Source organism: Mustelus asterias, chromosome 12 (genome assembly GCF_964213995.1).
Source record: "Mustelus asterias chromosome 12, sMusAst1.hap1.1, whole genome shotgun sequence".
Lineage (NCBI taxonomy): Eukaryota > Metazoa > Chordata > Chondrichthyes > Carcharhiniformes > Triakidae > Mustelus > Mustelus asterias.
The window spans coordinates 76326987-76345573 of record NC_135812.1 but is presented as its reverse complement, the minus strand read 5'-3'; the positions used below and the strand labels follow the sequence as shown (position 1 = coordinate 76345573).

General features: G+C 44.9%; 1 protein-coding gene across 2 annotated transcripts in view; it reads left to right on the top strand.

Moving 5' to 3' along the window:
• The window catches only part of llgl2 (LLGL scribble cell polarity complex component 2), a 105705-nt gene that overhangs the window by 65857 nt on the left and 21261 nt on the right, over positions 1-18587 (top strand). For both annotated transcript variants that reach the window (XM_078225453.1, XM_078225452.1), the window contains 9 exons: positions 4159-4277; positions 5773-5931; positions 7524-7686; positions 7778-7910; positions 8340-8394; positions 9689-9843; positions 12724-12941; positions 16931-16998; positions 17866-18019. In XM_078225453.1, the coding sequence (XP_078081579.1) occupies positions 4159-4277; positions 5773-5931; positions 7524-7686; positions 7778-7910; positions 8340-8394; positions 9689-9843; positions 12724-12941; positions 16931-16998; positions 17866-18019 (1224 nt within the window). The remainder of the gene's footprint in view (positions 1-4158; positions 4278-5772; positions 5932-7523; positions 7687-7777; positions 7911-8339; positions 8395-9688; positions 9844-12723; positions 12942-16930; positions 16999-17865; positions 18020-18587) is intronic.

Here is an 18587-nt window from a genome sequence, read left to right as displayed (position 1 = left end):
AACATCAATATAGTCAAGGGTGAGGTATTACATGTTAATAGGATGAATAAGGAGGTCACAAACTCTTTTGAAAAATAACAGTCTAAACAGAGTAGAGGGGCAGAGAGATCTCTGGATACAGATACATACATCACAAGATTAACAAGGCCATAAAATGTGAGCAAACCAAGGTTTATTTCTGGAGGGATAGAATTGAAAAGCAGATGTTAAAGAACCTTGGTTAATCCATGCAGAACCCAGACACTGCTGAGAATGTGATACTTGCTACCACAAGGAGTAGATGAGGGTGTAGGAATGCAAGGTTATGCTGATAGTGTTAGATAGAAAGCAAAAATTAGTAAAATCAAATCCTGCAAAGATGGAGGAAACAAAGTGGGGGCCGAGATTATGGTCTGAAGTTTTTGAACCTGGTGGGCAATGGGGAAAGGACAGAGGATTCGATTTCTGGGACATTGGGACCATTTTTGGGAACGGTAGGACCTGTACAAGGCAGACTGGTCACACCTAAACCAAAATGGGATGGCATCCTTGCAGGGAGTGCTAGTGCTGTTGAGGAGGGTTTAAACCAAACTAACTTGGCAGGGGTGTGGGGTCCTGAGAGAAGGTTCAGTAGGGGGAGATGCCCTACCAAAATTAGAAGAGACACGAAATGAGTCAGGGAGGCATAGAAGTTGTTGGCCAGTTAAAGCACAAAGGAATTTGGCAAGATTGGATGGTATTTATTTTAATGTAAGGAGTCTGACAAACAAGGTAGATGAGTCGAGGGCACAAAACACATATGATGTCATTGCTACCTCTGAGACGTGGTTGAGAGAGAGGCAGGATTGGCAGCTCAATATTCCAGGATGTTCAGGTGAGACAGGGAAGAAAATAAAAATGGAAGGGGTGTTGCAATTTTGATCAGGGAATCAATGACAGCAGTAAGGACGGGCGACATCTTAGAAGGCACTTGTAATGAAGCCATATCGTTAGAACTTAAAAAGGAGCAATCTCATTGTTCAGTGTTCTGTAGGCCCCCTAACAGTCCGGATGAAATAGAAGAGCAGACATGTAGGCAAATTTCAGAAGAGTAAAAGTAATAGAGTACTGATATCGGGGGATTTCAACTTCCCCAATATTAATTGGAGAGGTCATTGTGTGAAAGATTTAGAGGGAGCGGAACTTTTCGAATGTGTCCAGGAGAACATTTTAAGCCAGTATGTAGAAGGTCCTACAAGAAAGGGGGCGGTCCTGGATTTAATTTTAGATAACAAAGCAGGCAAATGTTTGAAATATCAGCGGAGGAGCATTTTGCAGACGGTGATCATAACTCTGATAGATTCAAGATGGTTATGGAAAAGAACCAGAATGGGCCAGAAATCCAAATTCCAAACTGGGGAGGGCCGATTTTAATTAGATCAGATATGATTTGGCCAGACTGGACTAAGAGCAGACATTTGGGTAAATCTGTGACAGAACAGTGGGATGCATTCAAGAGGGAAGTAGGGAGAATACAGGGCCAGCCATGTTCCAATAAAGAAAGAGTGGCACCGACAAATCCAGTGAACCCTGGATATTGAGGGATGTACAGTATTGGATAAAGAGAAAAAGGGAAGTTTATGGCTGACATCAAGAGCTCAAAACAGCAGAAGCTGTGGAGGAGTATAGGATGTACAAGAGGGAACTTAAAAAGGAAATTGGGAGAGCAAAAGGAGACATGAAAGGATTTTCCTTTAAAGTGCATTAAGGATGAAAAGGATAGCTGAGGAAAGAGTAGGACCCATTCATGACCACAATGGTAATTTGTGTGTGGAGCCAGAGGACATAGGTAGAGTTCTAAACAAATACTTTGTCGGTGCTCACTAATGAGAGACAATGCGAGGATAGAAATCGGGGAGGACTGTGATATAATTAAAGAAATTAACATAGACAGTGAGGAGGTTTTGAGTGGTCTGGCAGGCTTAAAAGTAGATAAATATCCAGGACCAGATGAAATGTATCCCAGGCTGTTGAGTGAGGTAAGGGAGAAAATAACAGGGGCACTCGCAATAATTTTCAATTCCTCTCTGGCCACAGGGAGATGCTGGAGGACAGCCAATGTGATACCATTATTCAAAAGAAGGGAGGAAGGGATAAACCAGGAAACTACAGGCCAGTCAGTCTAACCTCAGTGTTGGGGAAACTATTCTGAAAAACAGAATTAATCTGCATTTGCAGAGGCAGGGATTAAGACCAGTCGGCGTGGTTTTGCTAAGGGGAGGTCATGTCTGACCAGCTTGATTCAATTTTTCAAAGAGGTGACCAGGTGTGCAGATGAAGGCAATGCATTTGATGTAGTTTACTCGGACAAAGTCCCACATGGGAAACCAATAGTGAAGGTAAGAGCCAACGGAATCCAAGGAAATTTGACAAATTGGATCCAGAATTGGCTGACTGGCAGGAAGCACATGGTAATGGTCAAAGGGTGTTTTTCTGATAGGAAGACTGTGTCCCGTGGGGTCCTGCAGGGATCAGTGTTGAGGTCCTTGCTATTTATGGCTTATATAAATGATTTGGACTTGAATGTAGGAGGGTTGATCAGTAAATTGGCGGATTATAGGAAAATTGGTAGGGTGGAACATGGTAAGGAGGATAACCTTAGGTTAATGGAGAATATAGACAGGCTGGACAGAGGCTGATCAGTGGCAAAGGTTTTCAATCTGGATAAGTGTGAGGTATTGCACTTGGGCAGAACAAACAGGACAAGTGAATACCTGATGAAAGGCAGAACCCTGGGAAGCACCGAGGATCAGAGGGATCTTTGTGTGCATGTACACCGGTCTCTTAAGGTGGCAGGACAGATGTCTAAAGTGGTTAAGAAGCCATGTGATATACTTCCCTATATTAGCTGAGGCATAGAGCAGGATTTTCCAGCCGCGCTCACCCCAAGGTCAGAAAATCCTGCCCAAGGTCAACAGACTTTTGTATGGTCCGTGTCTCACCCACTACAATTCCCATGGTGGGCAGGACGGGAAAATTCCGTCCATAAAGTTTTAAGAGCAACTAGAGCATTGTGTACAGTTCTGCAATCCACATTATCGAAGGATTTGATAGAATTGGAAAGGGTGCAGAGGCGATTTACCAGGATGTTACCTGAGCTGGAGAATTTATGAAGATTGGATAGACTGGGGTTGTTTTCATTGGAGCAGAGGAGACTGAGGGTGATGTATGATTGAGATATATGAAATTATGAAGCACATAGAGTAGACAGGAAGAAACTTTTCCCCTTGGTGGAAAGGTCAATGTCTAGGGGGCATAGATTTAAGATAAGGGGGCAGGAGGTTTAGAGGGGATGTGAGAAAAATTCTTTTCAGCCAAATGGTGGGGGGGGCGGGGTTCTGGAACTCACTGCCTGAAAAGGTGATGGAGATAGAGACTCTCGTAACATTTAAGTAATTAGATGTGCACTTGTGATGCCAAGGCATAAAAGGCTATGGGTTAAGTGCTGGAAAATGGGATTAGAATAGTTTGGGTGTTTGTTTTTGACCTCTGTTTACACAATGGGTTGTAAGGCCGTTTCTGTGCTGTAGACCCTCTGACGCATGCATTTAGTAATAAGCTTACTATTTAACTCGAAAGCCTGGTTAAGTAATTTAGTAATAAACTCACTAACTCGAGCCTGGTTAAGTTGGCTTACTTTAAGACAAATCTGGCAAAGTGGAACAGGCCTTGAAAACTCGGGAATAAAAACAAAATGCTAGAAATACCCTGATCAGGCAGAGTTGTTGGAGAGAGAAACAAAGTTCACATTTTAGGCTGGGGAATTGGAGGAGTTAGCGATGTAGCAAGTTTTAAGCAGGCATAGAGGTAGTGAAAGGGCAAGAAAAGAATAAATATGAAGGTCTTTGATCAGGTGTGAGGTGATAGTAGAAGATAGTAAAGAGGCAATGTGAATAGCACGAATTCTGCTTTTCCTAATAATCTGGAGATAAAAATTCGAGCAAACGCTGTGATCTAAAATGATTGAATTTGAGGTTGTAAAGTGTTTAACTGAAAATTGTGCTGGTCCTCGTGCTTCTGCTGAGCTTCGGTGGCTCAGGAGTCTGGTGGAAGGAAAGCAGCAGATTGCACTTACTGTTTGAGCTGGTTGATTCTGTATGAACATGTTCTAATGAACTGGAATGTGGGGTATCTCTGCAGGGTCAACTGGTGACGCTCTTGGATGACAACAGTCTGCATTTATGGAAGCTGAAGAAAAGCCCAGATGGACTGAGCCTCCTCAAGGAGGAGTCTCGCTTCGATCTACGTGGGCAGCCCGGGTAAGAGTTTAAACTGATTTTGATTTATTATTATCACTTGCATTAGGATACAGTGAAAAGCATTGTTTATTGCACTATACAGACCAGCTTACAGTTCATAGAGTACATAGGAAAAAAGGAAAGGAGAGGGTGCAGAATATAGTGTTACACTCGTAGCTAGGGTGCAGAGAAAGATCAACTCAGATCAACGTAGGTCCATTCAAAAATCTGATCTGATGGCAGACGGGAAGAAGCTGTTCTTGAATCGGTTGGTATGTGTTCTCAGACTTTTGTATCATCTTCCCGATGGAAGAAGGTAGAAGAGAGTATGTCCGGGGGTACATGGGGTCCTTAATTATGCTGGCTGATTTTCTGAGGCAGCGGGAAGTATAGACCGAGTCAATGGATGGGAGGTTGGTTTGTGTGATGGTCTGGGCTACATTTACAACCCTTTGTAGTTTCTTGTCTTGGTCCGAGCAGGAGGCATACCAAGCTGTGAAGCATCCAGAAAGGATGCTTTCTGTAGTGCATCTGTAAAAACTGGTGAGAGTCACAGTGAATTTCCTTAGCCTCCTGAGAAAGTAGAGGCGTTGGTGGGCTTTCTTATCTTATAGCATCAGCATGGAGGGATCAGGACAGTTTCTTGGTGATCTAGACATCTAGAAACTTGAAGCTCTGGACCATTTCCACTTCATCCCCATTGATGTAGACAGGGGCATTTAACCCTCTACCGATTCCACCTGAGTGAGTGTGCGCTGTGCACTATATGGTGGTTTAGGTTTAGTGAGTGAGTGAGCCTTTGAGATTTTTTTCTGGAAATAAACAAAGTGTGCCATACTGACCACCGAAGTTTGTTTTTCCTTTGATTTGCAGGCTGCCACATGGTCAGTGTTTATTCACTATCCAACCAGGGCAGATTACAACTATAACTAAATAGAATAGTAGAACATTGGACTATAGAGCATTTCAGTCATAAGGGTTCACAGGGCACTGAACAACATCAAATGTTGAGATTGTTAAAAATTGCTGTGACTCTGGTTGATGGCCCAGCGAGTTTAATAGGTTTCAGAATGTTGCAATCCAGCAAAGTTCAGATTGAGAATGAACAAGTTGGCATCCCACTGTTGTCCGATCTCGTGAAGTCATACAGTACAAAGTGGAATCCGTTATAGACTCTGCTATCAAGTGCAAAGCAACTGGTCTTGCTGTCGACACTGAATACCCTTGGTTGTCAGGAGCAGGGGGCCGATGTTGATTCTGCATCCCAACAGGGGATAGTTTAAAGTTTATTGTTATTAGTGTCACAAGTAGGCTTACATTAACACTGCACTGAAGTTACTGTGAAAATCCCCTACTATGCGTATGCTCAGGAGGCCGTGTAGAGCTACCTAAGCAGGGCGACTGTGCATTGTATAATTGTGATTTATTTAACTCTGCACCATGCACTGAATTTACTGAGTTCTGGTTTCTTGATTCAGCTGATGCCCTCTGTGACCTGTCTGTTTCCTGTTTACAGTGCTCCTCCAAGTGTCACGACTATAACTGTGGTCCTCCCTCAGTCGCCTGGTGATGTGTTGTTTCTGGGGACAGAAGGTGGCTGTGTGTTTGTGGTGGAACAGCCAACCTTCAGAGAGCAGGAAGAGAAAACCATCAGCCAGGAAGCTGTTCTACAGAAGTAAGGGTTCTGATCATCACCTGAGCCTGTCACTCCCACCTGCTTTACTATTTCTATAAATGATCTTTATAGAGATGGTATAGGACAGGAACAGCTGGTATTCATTACTGCACTTCCTTATTTATTGCTACTGCTTTTCTTTATGAATAATTGAAGGATGTTGATGCTGGGGTGAAGTTTGATCCCAGTGTCTGCCACGTGATTTTTGCCAAGATATAATTTGAGGTTTCCAATCTTTCTCTTTCCTTATCTCACATCTGTGCTTCAGTTTTTCCCCTTTTCAAGTATTTATCCAATATTTGTTTTCAATCTGTATTCACCTCTCTATCAATGCTTTCCAAATCCAAACCACGTTTTCCTCAGGGAGCCTCTGATTCTTTTGCCAATCATCTTTAAATCTGTTATTGATCCTTCCAGCCACAGGAAACCAAGCTTCTCTCTAGTTACCCTTATCTAAATCCTTTATAACAAATACCTCTATGAAATCTCCACTGTCCTTCTCTGTGTTTCTCTGACAAAGGAGGAAACTGGAGGTAGTCTGTCTTTATCATATGTTGTGCTGATTTTTGTAAATAAACCAAAGTGCATGCTATTTTCCTCTTCTACATAGTTTCTCCTCTCACCACCCCTCCCACAGATGGAAACTGGCTCTTCTACATGTGCCCTAACCTTTCCCCAATTAGTATCAGTTCCTCTTGATCATAACCAGAGCATGACCTCAAATGTCACAGCATTTTCAACATTAACACTGTTTAAAGGAGAAAAACCCCAGCTACTCCAATCTATCTCAACTCTCGTCATTCTCTCATTTCTCTCCTATTTCCCCATAAGTCTCTGACCTCATTAAGTCCTTGAGTCGTCACCAGCTTCCTCAACCCTATTCCCATTAAATTATTGACCCCGTTTCTCCACCCCCCCCCCCCCTCCGCCTCGAGTTTGCAATCATCACCAACTTTGTTTTTTAAAAAACCTCACCCTTAATGCCTCTGCCCTTGCAAACTACACCCCATCTACAACATCCCTTTCTTCTCGGGGTTTTGAACATGCTGTCACCTTCTAAATCTGTGGTGACCTTTACTCCGTCCCCCCCGTCCCCAGCTTGGTTTAACATCATCTGTGATAAGTGGGATAAATCTATTTTCAAATGGGTTTCCACTGGATCAGTTGGGAAGTTGTATTGATAACTGTCAGCACCCTGGTATTGAAGGTTGTTGAGGTTACTGAGTAGTTGTATCTGGACTGAACCTCGACATGTTTTTAGCATCAGAACACAGAAGTTTGATGAATTGATAGCATTGGAAGAGATGTTAATTACCACCTTGTTGCACATGCTGGTTGTAGAGTCTTCCCTAATAGTCAGTGATGTACCTGCCCAGAATCCTTTGAGTAGTTTAGATGTCTCACATATGCCCCACCATTCTTTATAGGTCCTCTTCCAGTTCTCCCTTCAGTTCCCTCTTGGTTTGTCTGTCTTTGCCTCCACCTTCCTTCTTTTCATTGACAAACTGTGATTACAGTCCAGGGATAAATTGAATGGGGTGTGGTGAGAAGCGAGAGCAAATTTGGAATGAGTATTTCTATTCTTCCCTCAGAGTGCCTGATGATTATAGAAGTCGACGCTCACTGGGATCTGTGGAGGCCCTGCAGGAGAACCCAAGAAACCCCCATCAGATTCTGATTGGATATAGCAGAGGCCTTATCATATTGTGGGATTTGCAGGCCAACCAAGCAACACACCACTTTCTGGGAGATCTGGTACAGTCTTTTTAATCCATTCGGTGGGATGTGGATGTCACTGGGGAGCCCTTTAAACGCATTGTTAAGCCATGTCTGTTTTTGTTTATAGCAATTGGAGAGTGTGACCTGGCAGAGGGATGGGCGGCAGATCATCAGCTCTCACAGTGATGGCAGTTACTGCCAATGGCCTGTATCAAATGATGACCGATTGCCACAGCCTCTAGAAAACAAAGTGCCTTATGGTCAGTATGATCCTGCAAAACAATGTCACTTGCACTGAAAGGCCGACAGGGAGACTGTTTCTAAAAATGTGAATTGGAAAGCTTAACGTGCAGGATCCCTGAAGGTGAACAAACTTGCTGCATGCTCTGGGCACTTTGAACCTCACTTTTTAAGGAATAACTTGTCTAAATCATGACCAGCTGGCTTCAATCTGCTGACTAAGCACAGACTGGGGCAGATGCTAGAGGATGAGACACGGAGGAAGCACAAACAACTAGAAGAATTGCTTTGTCACTGCTGGAAATGAGCATGAATAAGACATTAGAACTAATTTCATAAACAGTATCTGGCTTTCGGATGTACAGGAGCAGAAAATGATATTGAGCTCCATGTGATCTCTGGACTTCAGATCTCTGTTACTAAGCTCCTTTCTACCTCCTTATCCACAGGTCCCTTCCCATGCAAAGCAATTCCAAAGATTCTTTGGCTCACAACCAAGCAAAGGTAGGTCACTCTGCTGCTGTTGATCAGCCTTCTTGCAGTGAATAACTGTGTGTGCGTGCGTGTGCGCAGATGACTGGGAAAGGCCAATAGTTTAGAATAGGAAGGATCAGCTGGGGGGGTTGAAGTGAGGGGCAGGAATACAAGACTATCTAGGACAGTTTGGTGTGCGTGTACATTAATGCATTAACGTATGGCAAGAGTGTCATTAAATAAGTAAGTTGCAGACACATGGGGCTGTGATATTGTGGCAGTAGAGATCTGCATCCAAGAAAGGGAAGATTGTAAACGTCATATTCCTGACTGCAAGATATTCCAGAAAAAAAATGGGAGTTGACAATATTAGTCAAATTGTTGTAAGATTGGATTGGGTGACATGTGAAGGATCAAAGACAGAATCTCTTTGGCTAAAATTAAGGAATAATCTAGGAATACTGGCTGGGTATTTACTTTGGGCCACCAAATGGGGGAAAGAGATGAAGGAGCAAATTACAAAGTTACAAGAACTGAAATGATGATAATGGGGTCTTCACTTATTCTATAGACAATGGGATAGTAATGGTAAAAGATAGAGGGGAGGAATTCCTGAATGTATGCAAGAGAACTTTCTCGATCAGTGTTTCCAGCCTCACTGGAAGGAAACTGTGTTGGATCTGGTTCATGTTTCAGTGGGGAGCATTTGGGGAACAGTAATCACAATATTCAGAATAATTATGGAAAAGGACAAGGGACAGTGTAGCCCGAAAGCATTTCATTGGAGAAGGGCTAACTTCATTGAGCTGAAGAGGCATTTATTCCAGATGGATTAGAATCAAATATTGGTTAACAAAACAGTAACTGAACTATGGAAGGCCTTAAAAGAGAGTTCTGGTAAAAATTATACACATTCCTAGGCAGGTGAAAGATTTGGAAATCAACATGAGACAAAAAGGGGGCTAAGACCATTGTTAGGCACAGAATACAGCAGAGAACTAAGCTGAATATAAAAAAATACAAAGGGCATTTAAATTTAATATTGTGTATGTAGACTTTCAAAAGGTATTTGGCAAAGTAGCACTTAATAGACTTGTTAGCAAAATTGAAGCCCAGACTAAAGGGACATTAGTAGTTTGGGTACAAAATTGGTCATGGGACAGAATGCAAAGAGAAGGGATGGGGAGGGTGAAGAGCTAGTTTGGTGGTTTTGTGTGTTGGGTTTTGCCGTGAAACTGATCTTTGGGACTGCCTTGGTGTCTTCAAACTGTGTTTGTGGAATCAGACTGTATTCACACCAGGTGTGGGAATGCTCTTTTTGCAGGACTCCGTTCATTATCTTCAAAGGAGGAATGCCTCGTGCCAGCTATGGTGACCGGCATTGTATCTCTGTCCTACATGGCTCCAAGCAGATTGCGTTTGACTTCACCTCCCGAGTGATTGATTTCTTTGTTGTTGATGAGGACGATTCTGAGTCAGGTAAACGGTGTTCTCTGTCCCTTTTTATACATGCACTTTGGGGGGGTGATGTTTGTCCACTAAATTAGTCCATAATGTGATTAATCTGTCTTTGCACTGTCGTTGGTTTGCTGCTTATTCCTGTTTATTAAATGGTTTCTCAACAGCAGCCTATGAATAGACAGTATTTGAGTAACTGAATCATAAGGATCAGGCTCCCTACACAATTTCCAACAAGAACTCAAATCTTCATAACTGTGTTCCTGTACCTGGGAGTGTTTGATGGGGACAGTGTAGAGGGAGTTTTACTCTGTATCTAACCCATGTTGTCTGTGCCTGCCTTGGGAATGTTTGATGTTGCCATTTGATGACATTGGTATAATTGGCTTTAAGATTAAACTAAGTACGTGCTCAACTAATTATAAGCCTCACAACCAAATGTTGGCAGTTTGTGTTGTCATAAATGTTCCTACTTTTATAATACTCAAAAGCCTAAAATTAGTTTGACATTTGTGCTATTAGCACTTCCTCACAGGAAATTGTTTACTCTTATCGCCCTGTAGTTAACCCTCATACTTCCTGCGATTTAAAATTCACCGTACATGTTCCGTTTGGCTAGTTAATTATTGATTTGTCATGTATAATGTTTTGGGTTGAGTCTGAGTCAAAGGGGCTGTAAGTAATCCTGTGCAAGGATATTCATGATGATAAGAGCAGTGGTTTCTTCATAACGCTGGGATGAATGATTTCATTAACAAAACTGAGACGGAGGATATTGTGTAAATCTAATGGGACGCTGCAGTTCATATAAGGAAATCAGAAAGGCCACCAAGAACCAGGTACAAGGGCCAGGTTTTGTGCCTTTATCTCTAAGACAGATATTATTTAAAATCACTGCTCTTTCATGTCAGTCACTGATGTTTGGAATTTAAGGAGGTGGTTTGATGGCTCGGTGCCAGATAATTTCAGCGAAATAAACCCCCATCCAGATGTCGTGCGGGCAATTAATCCCTGCGGACCAAATATATAATAATTCAGCAATGCAGAGTAAGGTATAATGCCCATCCCTAATTACCCTTGAGAAGGTTGTGCCAAGCCACCTTTGTGAACTGTTACACAGTCTGTATGTGGTGTAGGTACACCCAAAGTGCTGTTGTGAAGGGAGTTCCAAGATTTTGACCCAACCACAGTGAAAGAACTTTGATGTAGTTCCAAGTCAGGGTGATATGTAGTCTGGAGGGGAACTTGCAGATTAGGTAATGGTGTTCCCATACATCTGCTGCCCTTGCACTTCTACTTGGTTGAGGTTGTGGTTTTGGAAGGTACTATTGAAGGAGTCTTGGCAAGTTACCGCAATGCATCTCGTGGATGACACACACTGTGTATCAGTGGCAGAGGGAGTGAATGTTTAAGATGGCGAATGGATTGTTAATCCAGTAAACTGCTCTGTCCTGGGTGATGATGAACTTCTCGAGTGTAGTTGGAGCTGCACTCATCCAGGCAAGTGGAGAGAATTCTATCACACTGCTGCCATGTGCCTTGTACAGGCTTTGGGGAATCAGGATAAGACATAATCTAACCACTGCCCCTTGACATTCAATGGTGTAACCATCACTGCATCCCCCACTGTAACATCCTTGGGGTTACCAGTGACCAGAAACTCAACTGGACTCGCCTCATAAACACAATGGCTACAAGAGCAGGTCAGAGGCTAGGAATACTGCAGTGAGTAACTCACCTCCTGACTCCCCAAAGCCTATCCACCATCTACAAGACACAAGTCAGGAGTGTGATGGAATACTCCCCACTTGCCTGGATGGGTGCAGCTCCAACAACACTCAAGAAGCTTGACTCCATAAAGGACAAAGCAGCCCGCTTGATTGACACTATATCTACAAACATTCAATCCCTCCACCATTGACGCTCAGTAGCAGCAGTGTGTACCATCTACAAGATGCACTGCAACAATTCACCAAAGATCATTAGACAGCACCTTCCAAACCCCACGACCACTTCCATCTAGAAGGACAAGGGCAGCAGATAAATGGGAACCACACCACCTGCAAGTTCCCCTCCAAGCCACTCACCATCCCAACTTGGAAAGATGTCACCGTTCCTTCCCAGTCACTGGGTCACAATCCTGGAGTTCCCTCCCTAATGGCATTGTGGGTCAACCCACAGAACATGGACTGCAACAATTCAAGAAGGCAGCTCACCACCACCTTCTCGAAGGCAACTAGGGATGGGCAATAAATGCTGGCCAGCCAGCAACGCCCATGTCCCACGAATGAATAGAAAAAAAGTCAGGAGGTGAATTGTTCTCTGCAAAATTCCCAGCCTTTGCAGCCACAGTATTTGTATGGCTCATCTAATTCAGTTTCTGGTCAATGGTAACCCTAGGATGTTGATAGTGGGAGGAATCATAGAAACCCTACAGTGCAGAAAGAGGCCATTTGGCCCATCGAGTCTGCACCGACCACAATCCCACCCAGGCCCTACCCCCTTATCCCTACATATTTACCCGCTAATCCCTCTAACCTACGCATCGCAGGACACTAAGGGGCAACTTTAGCATGGCCAATCAACCTAACCCGCACATCTTTGGACTGTGGGAGGAAACCGGAGCACCCGGAGGAAACCCACGCAGACACGAGGAGAATGTGCAAACTCCACACAGACAGTGACCCAAGGCGGGAATCGAACCCGGGACCCTGGAGCTGTGAAGCAGCAGTGCTACCACTGTGCTACTGTGCCACCCCATAGGAGTTAATGATGATAATGCCATTGAATGTCAGGGCATTCAACATGAAGGAAGTGATGCTTCTTTGGTCGCAATGCTATTTTTGGAGTAATGTTCTGCACTTGCACTCTCCTGAATGACTTTCCTTTTGTTTTTCCTAGATTGCAATGAGCCAAGTGCACTGCTGGTTCTAGCAGAGGAGGAGCTGGTAGCCATAGATTTGAAGTCCCCTTTGTGGCCAGTGATCCAGTCTCCATATCTGATACCTCTCCATTGCTCTGCAATCACCTGCTCCCACCATGTCTCCAACATCCCCATCAAACTATGGGAGAGAATCATTGCTGCTGGTAACAAGCAGACCACTCACTACTCCACCAAGGTACAGCTCCAAAACAGTCTCTGGGGAGTGGACGATTGCACTTAAGTAAAGAACAATACAAACTATTTAAGTGAAGACCCTAGCTAAAATTACAAGATGCTTTGAATGGGTGTTATAGGCAGTCTCTAACTTTTGGTCCCCAAAAGAGAAAACGCTAGAAAATCTCAGTAGGTCTGGCAGCATCTGTAGGGAGAGAAAAGAGCTGACGTTTTGAGTCCAGAAATCCCTTTGTCAAAGCTAAAAGGCATAGAAAGTGGGAGATATTTATACTGCAGGGGGAGGGAATGAAAGATGAGACATAGCCATAGAAACCAGGGGAAAAGACTGCTAATGGCTGTCCACAGAGCGAATAAAGGGTATGAATGGCCAAACGACAGAGAAGCTGTAAGCTGTGACAGATGGAGATGTCGGAGAAGGGGGAAATGGCATAGAGGTAGAATGGAGAAAAGGGAAGGGAGATGAAATAGGGAGAAGGAAAGAGTGGGGGGGGAAGAAAAATGAAGAAAGACCATAAAGAAATAAAAGGTAGAGAACAGTAAAATTAAATAGAATGAAAACAAAGGGGGCTGAGGTGGGATAGAGCAAATCATCTGAAGTTTTTGAATTCTATGTCAAGACCAGAGGATTGTAAAGTGCCTAGCCAGAAGATGAGATGCTGTTCCTCCAGTTTGCGTTGGGCTTCACTGGAACATTGCAGCAGGCCAAGGACAGACATGTGGGCATGGGAGCAGGATCGTGTGTTAAAATGGCAAGCAACCGGAAGGTCAGGGTCCTGATTGCGCATAGACCAAAGGTGCTCAGCAAAGCGATCACCCAGTCTACGCTTCGTCTCTCCGCTATAGAGGAGACCACATTGGGAGCAGCGAATGCAATAGACCAAATTGAAAGAGGTGCAAGTGAAACGCTGCTTAACCTGGAATGAATGTTTTAGACCTTGGATGGTGAGCATAGAAGAAGTACAGGGACAGGTGTTACACCTTCTGCGATTGCATGGGAAGGTGCCATGAGTGACGGGAGAGGTGTTGGGTAGAGTGGAGGAGTGGACTAGGTTATCCCGGAGGGAACGGTCTCTGCGGAATGCTGACAGAGGGAGTGAAGGGAAGATGTGTTTGGTGGTGGCATCACACTGGAGTTGGTGAAAATGGCGAAGGATTATGCTTTGCATGCGGAGGCTGGCGGGGTGAAATGTGAGAACAAGGGGGACTCTGTCCCTGTTCTGGAAGGGGGTGAAGGCTGTGGTGCGGGAGATGGACTGCACGCTTTTGAGGGCCCTGTCAACAACTGTAGATGGGAATCCACAGTTGAGGAAAAAGGGGCACATATTAGAAGCATTCCTTTGGAAAGTGGCATCATCGGAACAAATGTGACGGAGGAGAAGGAGTTGAGAGAAAGGGATGGAGTCCTTGCAGGATATGGGGTGTGAAGAGCTGTAGCCCAGATAGCTGTGGGAGTCAGTGGGCTTGTACTGGATATTGGTAAATAGTCTATTGCCGGAAATGGAGACAGAAAGGTCAAGGAAGGGAAGGGAAGTGTCTGAGATGGACCAGGTGAAGGCGATGGAGGAATGGAAACTGAAAGCAAAGTTGATGAATTTTTCGAGGTTTGGACGAGTGCACGAAGTGGCACCAAAATAGTCATCGATGTACTGGTAAAGGAGTTGTGGGAAAGGACCCGGGTAGGCCTGGAACAAGGAATGTTCCGCATACCCCATAGCTAGGACCCATACCCCATAGCTAGGACCCACACAGGTACCCATTGCTACTCCTTTGATTTGGAGAAAGTGGGCTGAGTTAAAGGAGAAGTTGTTGAGCGAGAATGAGTTCAGCCAGGTGGAGGTGGGTGGTGGTGGATGGGAATTGTTCAGGCCTCTTTTCAAGAAAGAAGCGAAGAGCTCTAGGGCCGTCCTGGTGTGGGATGGAGGTGTAGAGAGATTGCACATCCATGGTGAACAGGAGGCGGTTCGGGCCTGCGAATTGGAAGCTGTCAATATGACGCAGGGCATCAGAGGAATCCCGGATGTAGGTGGGGAGGGAATGGAAGAGGGCAGTGAGGATGGAGTCAAGGTAAGAGGAAATAAGTTCAGTGGGGCAGGTGCATGCTGACACAATGGGCCTACCAGGACAGTCCTTTTTGTGGATTTTGGGAAGTAGGTAGAAGCGGACTGTCCAGGTTTGGGAGACTGAGGTTGGAAGCTGTGGGGGGAGGGCATCCAGAGGAAATGAGGTCGGTGACAGTGTTGGAGATAATGGCTTGATGTTCAGTGGTGTGGTCATGGTCCAAGAGGAAGTATCTGAGAGTTGGCGCTCAGCCTCTGCGAGGTAGAGGTCAATACGCCAGATGACAACAGCACCCCCTTTGTCGGCAGGTTTGATGACACTGTCAGGGTTGGACCTGAGGGAGCAAAGGGTGGAAAGTTAGGAAGGAGAGAGGTTGGAATGGGTGAGGGGGTGGAAAAATTGAGACGGCCAATGTCCCAACGACATTTTCATTTCCCAATGAAAAGATACAGGGCAGGTAATTCCAGTGAAGCCCAACGCAAACTGAGGAACAGTATCTCGTCTTCCTGCTCGGCACTCTACAGCCTTCCGGTCTCAACATAGAATTCAACAACTTCAGATGATTTGCTCTACCCCACCTCGGTCCCCTTTGTTTACATTCTGTTTTATTTAATTTTTTTTATTGTTCTCTACCTTTTTATTTCTTTATGGTCGGTCTTCATTTTTCGCTTTCCCCTCCACCCCCACTCTTCCCTTCCCTTTTCTTTCCCCATCCCCCCACCCCCAACATCTTCATCTGTCACAGCTTCCAGCTTCTCTGCCGTTTGGCCATTCACACCCTTTATTCTCTCTGTGGACAGTCATTAGCAGTCTTTTTCCCTGGTTTCAATGGCTATGACTCATCTTTCATTCCCTCACCCACTTTCTGTGCCTTTTAGCTTTGACAAAGGGTCGTCGGACTCGAAACATCAGTTCTTTTCTCTCCTTACAGATGCTGCCAGACCTGCTGAGATTTTCCAGCGTTTTCTCTTTTGGTTTCAGATTCTAGCATCCGCAGTAATTTGGTTTTATCCAGTCTCTAACACTTGGTCATGTTTCACAATCCGGAGCAGCAGCTCATTTCATAGCAAGGCATTTCACAGGTGTATAGTCAGACATTTGACATCCACCCACATGAGGAAGTATTGGATATTTACATATGTCCGACAGTTTACTCAGAGAGAGCTTCTTAAATGAGGAGAGAGAGGGAGAGCGGTTTAGGGAGAGAATTTCAAAAGATTGGGTTGCACAAGAGGCCAGAATTTGGGTGAATATGTGGGCAAAGGCAACAGATGCTGGAGTGTTACAGTGTAATGCCTCCTTCTTTACACCATTGTGGTGTCTGTAACCTGCCTCCTCACTCAGCATTCTTTAGTTTTGTGGTGAGTGTTGTAACCTCGAGCAGTAGTATGGATGGGATTTCCCAAAAGTTAATAAACATGCAAGGAAAAATCTGACAGCTGTCATAACTCAGCGAGTTGTGTTCCTTGGACATGTGCGGATGCAGGTGGGGTTTAGTTATGGAGGAGGGTGGGCAGGGGTTGGGGGGGGATGTCATTGTGGTGTTTAGAAAGAATCGGCAATATTGCTGATGCTGAACTCTCTGCAGAGGATCCTGGTGGAGTGGGGAGAAGGGGGGGGGTGCAGGAGTGTGTTCAGCTGCCATCGTTCCATGGCTGATTCTAATCTGTTGGATCCTGAAGGACTGTCTGGCACTGAACGCCCTGTCCTGCCCGTCCCCAAACCGCTTCAGGACATTAGCAGGTGCAGAAGAGAAGATTTAGTTGCCAGTAAACCCAAGCAAAGAGGCCTCTGCTGGTAAGGGAAGGCACTGCATACGGGTGAAAGGCACAGTTCTTTGTCTCTACATACAGCCTGGTACTAGCAGCTTTGAATTAGACAATTGCTTATAATTTGTGTTTTGAAGTGACCGGAAATATGTTATCTCCACAGCCGTGGCCTATCGATGGAGGGTACAGCACCGCCCCTGAGCCCCTACAGAGAGATCTGCTCCTCACTGGGTAAGGACACTCAGTCTTTACAAATCACAGCTTCAGCCTGGTGACAGGTACTCCATTTATAATCAAGACTGTGGTAGACACTGGTGAAATTGGACAGCTGTGCGTAGTGAATTACTCCAAAGCTCCGTGATTGTCGTGTAAACAAACACAACAGCCAGCATATGCACAGCAAGATCCCAAAGAGCAAGTGAGGGGAGTGACTGGATGAGAGAGGAATGAGAAACTGACATTTGAAACTTCAATTTTTTTTTTTGTGAGCCGCAGAGGAGAGAATGGGGTCCAGAGTCTGCAGGGAGGGGCATACAGGTTTCAATCCAGCATTATCACTAAACGCTGACTCAAATCCCACCTTAAGGGAAGAGGGTACGAAACCAAAAGTGAGACAGAGGTAATGCTGAGACTGAAATTGCAGGAGAGTGACACTGGGAGAGAGGGCTGACTGGTACGTACATGCATTTGGGTGGGAGCAGGGGGTGGAGGAGATTGGGTGGGATGAGAGGTTTTGGTAATTGGGTATGCCCGCACTCACTACACAACACAATGACCTCCTGCACAATTACTGAGTGAAGGCACTTGTATTTGCGAGCATATGAAGAGAGATTCCCAACTCCTACTGTTGTCACTAGCTCTATAGATGCTAAGATAGCCTTGGTTCTACTAGCTAGAGGAGTAGAGATCTGAAACTCTGCTCTGGAGATGGCCCTGAGATGGATGGCACAAATCTTGCTGATGGTGACAGCTGATGGGTTTGAGTTCGAGTTGTAACCTTTTCAATGCGTTTCCAGTTCCACAGCAAAGAGCAGTGTGGGTTTCCCTCAGTGATCTCAGCTCACAGCTTCTGACTTCCTTTCTGTCTCTTCTGGGCAGGCATGAAGATGGGACAGTCCGTTTCTGGGATGCATCTGGAGTGTGTCTGAAGCCTCTTTACAAACTAAGCACAGTCAATGTGTTTGTCACAGATGCCGATCACAATGACAATCTGAATCAGTCTGGGGAGGATGAGTGGCCTCCCCTGCGAAAGGTAAGAAGCTGTAACACGACAACACGAACGCACAGTTTGCATAAGTGGTGATTGGCAGCACTGCTGCAAAGACCTAAGTTGGTGTGCATTTTGGTGATAGTGACCACAATTCGGTTACGTTCACCTTAGTGATGGAAAGGGATAGGCATGAACCTCGGGCCAGTGGTTTTAGCTGGGGGAAGGGTAATTATGAGGCTATTAGGAGAGAATTAGGAAACATAGGTTGGACTAGGAGATTACAGGGACTGGGAACGTCCGACATGTGGAGTTTTTTCAAGGAGCAGCTACTGCGAGTCTGTGATAGGTATGTCCCTGTCAGGCAAGGAGGAATTGGTAGGGCTAGGGAACCGTGGTGCACCAAAAAAGTTTCTTTGTTGGTTAAAAAGAAAAAGGAGGCTTATGTTCGGATGAGACGTGAGCACTCGGGTAGTGCACTAGAAAGCTTTAGATTGGCTAAGAGGGAGTTGAAGAGCGAGCTTAGAAGGGCTAAAAGGGGACATGAGAAGACTTTGGCGGATAGGGTTAAAGAGAATCCTAAGGCGTTCTATAGGTATGTCAAGAACAGAAG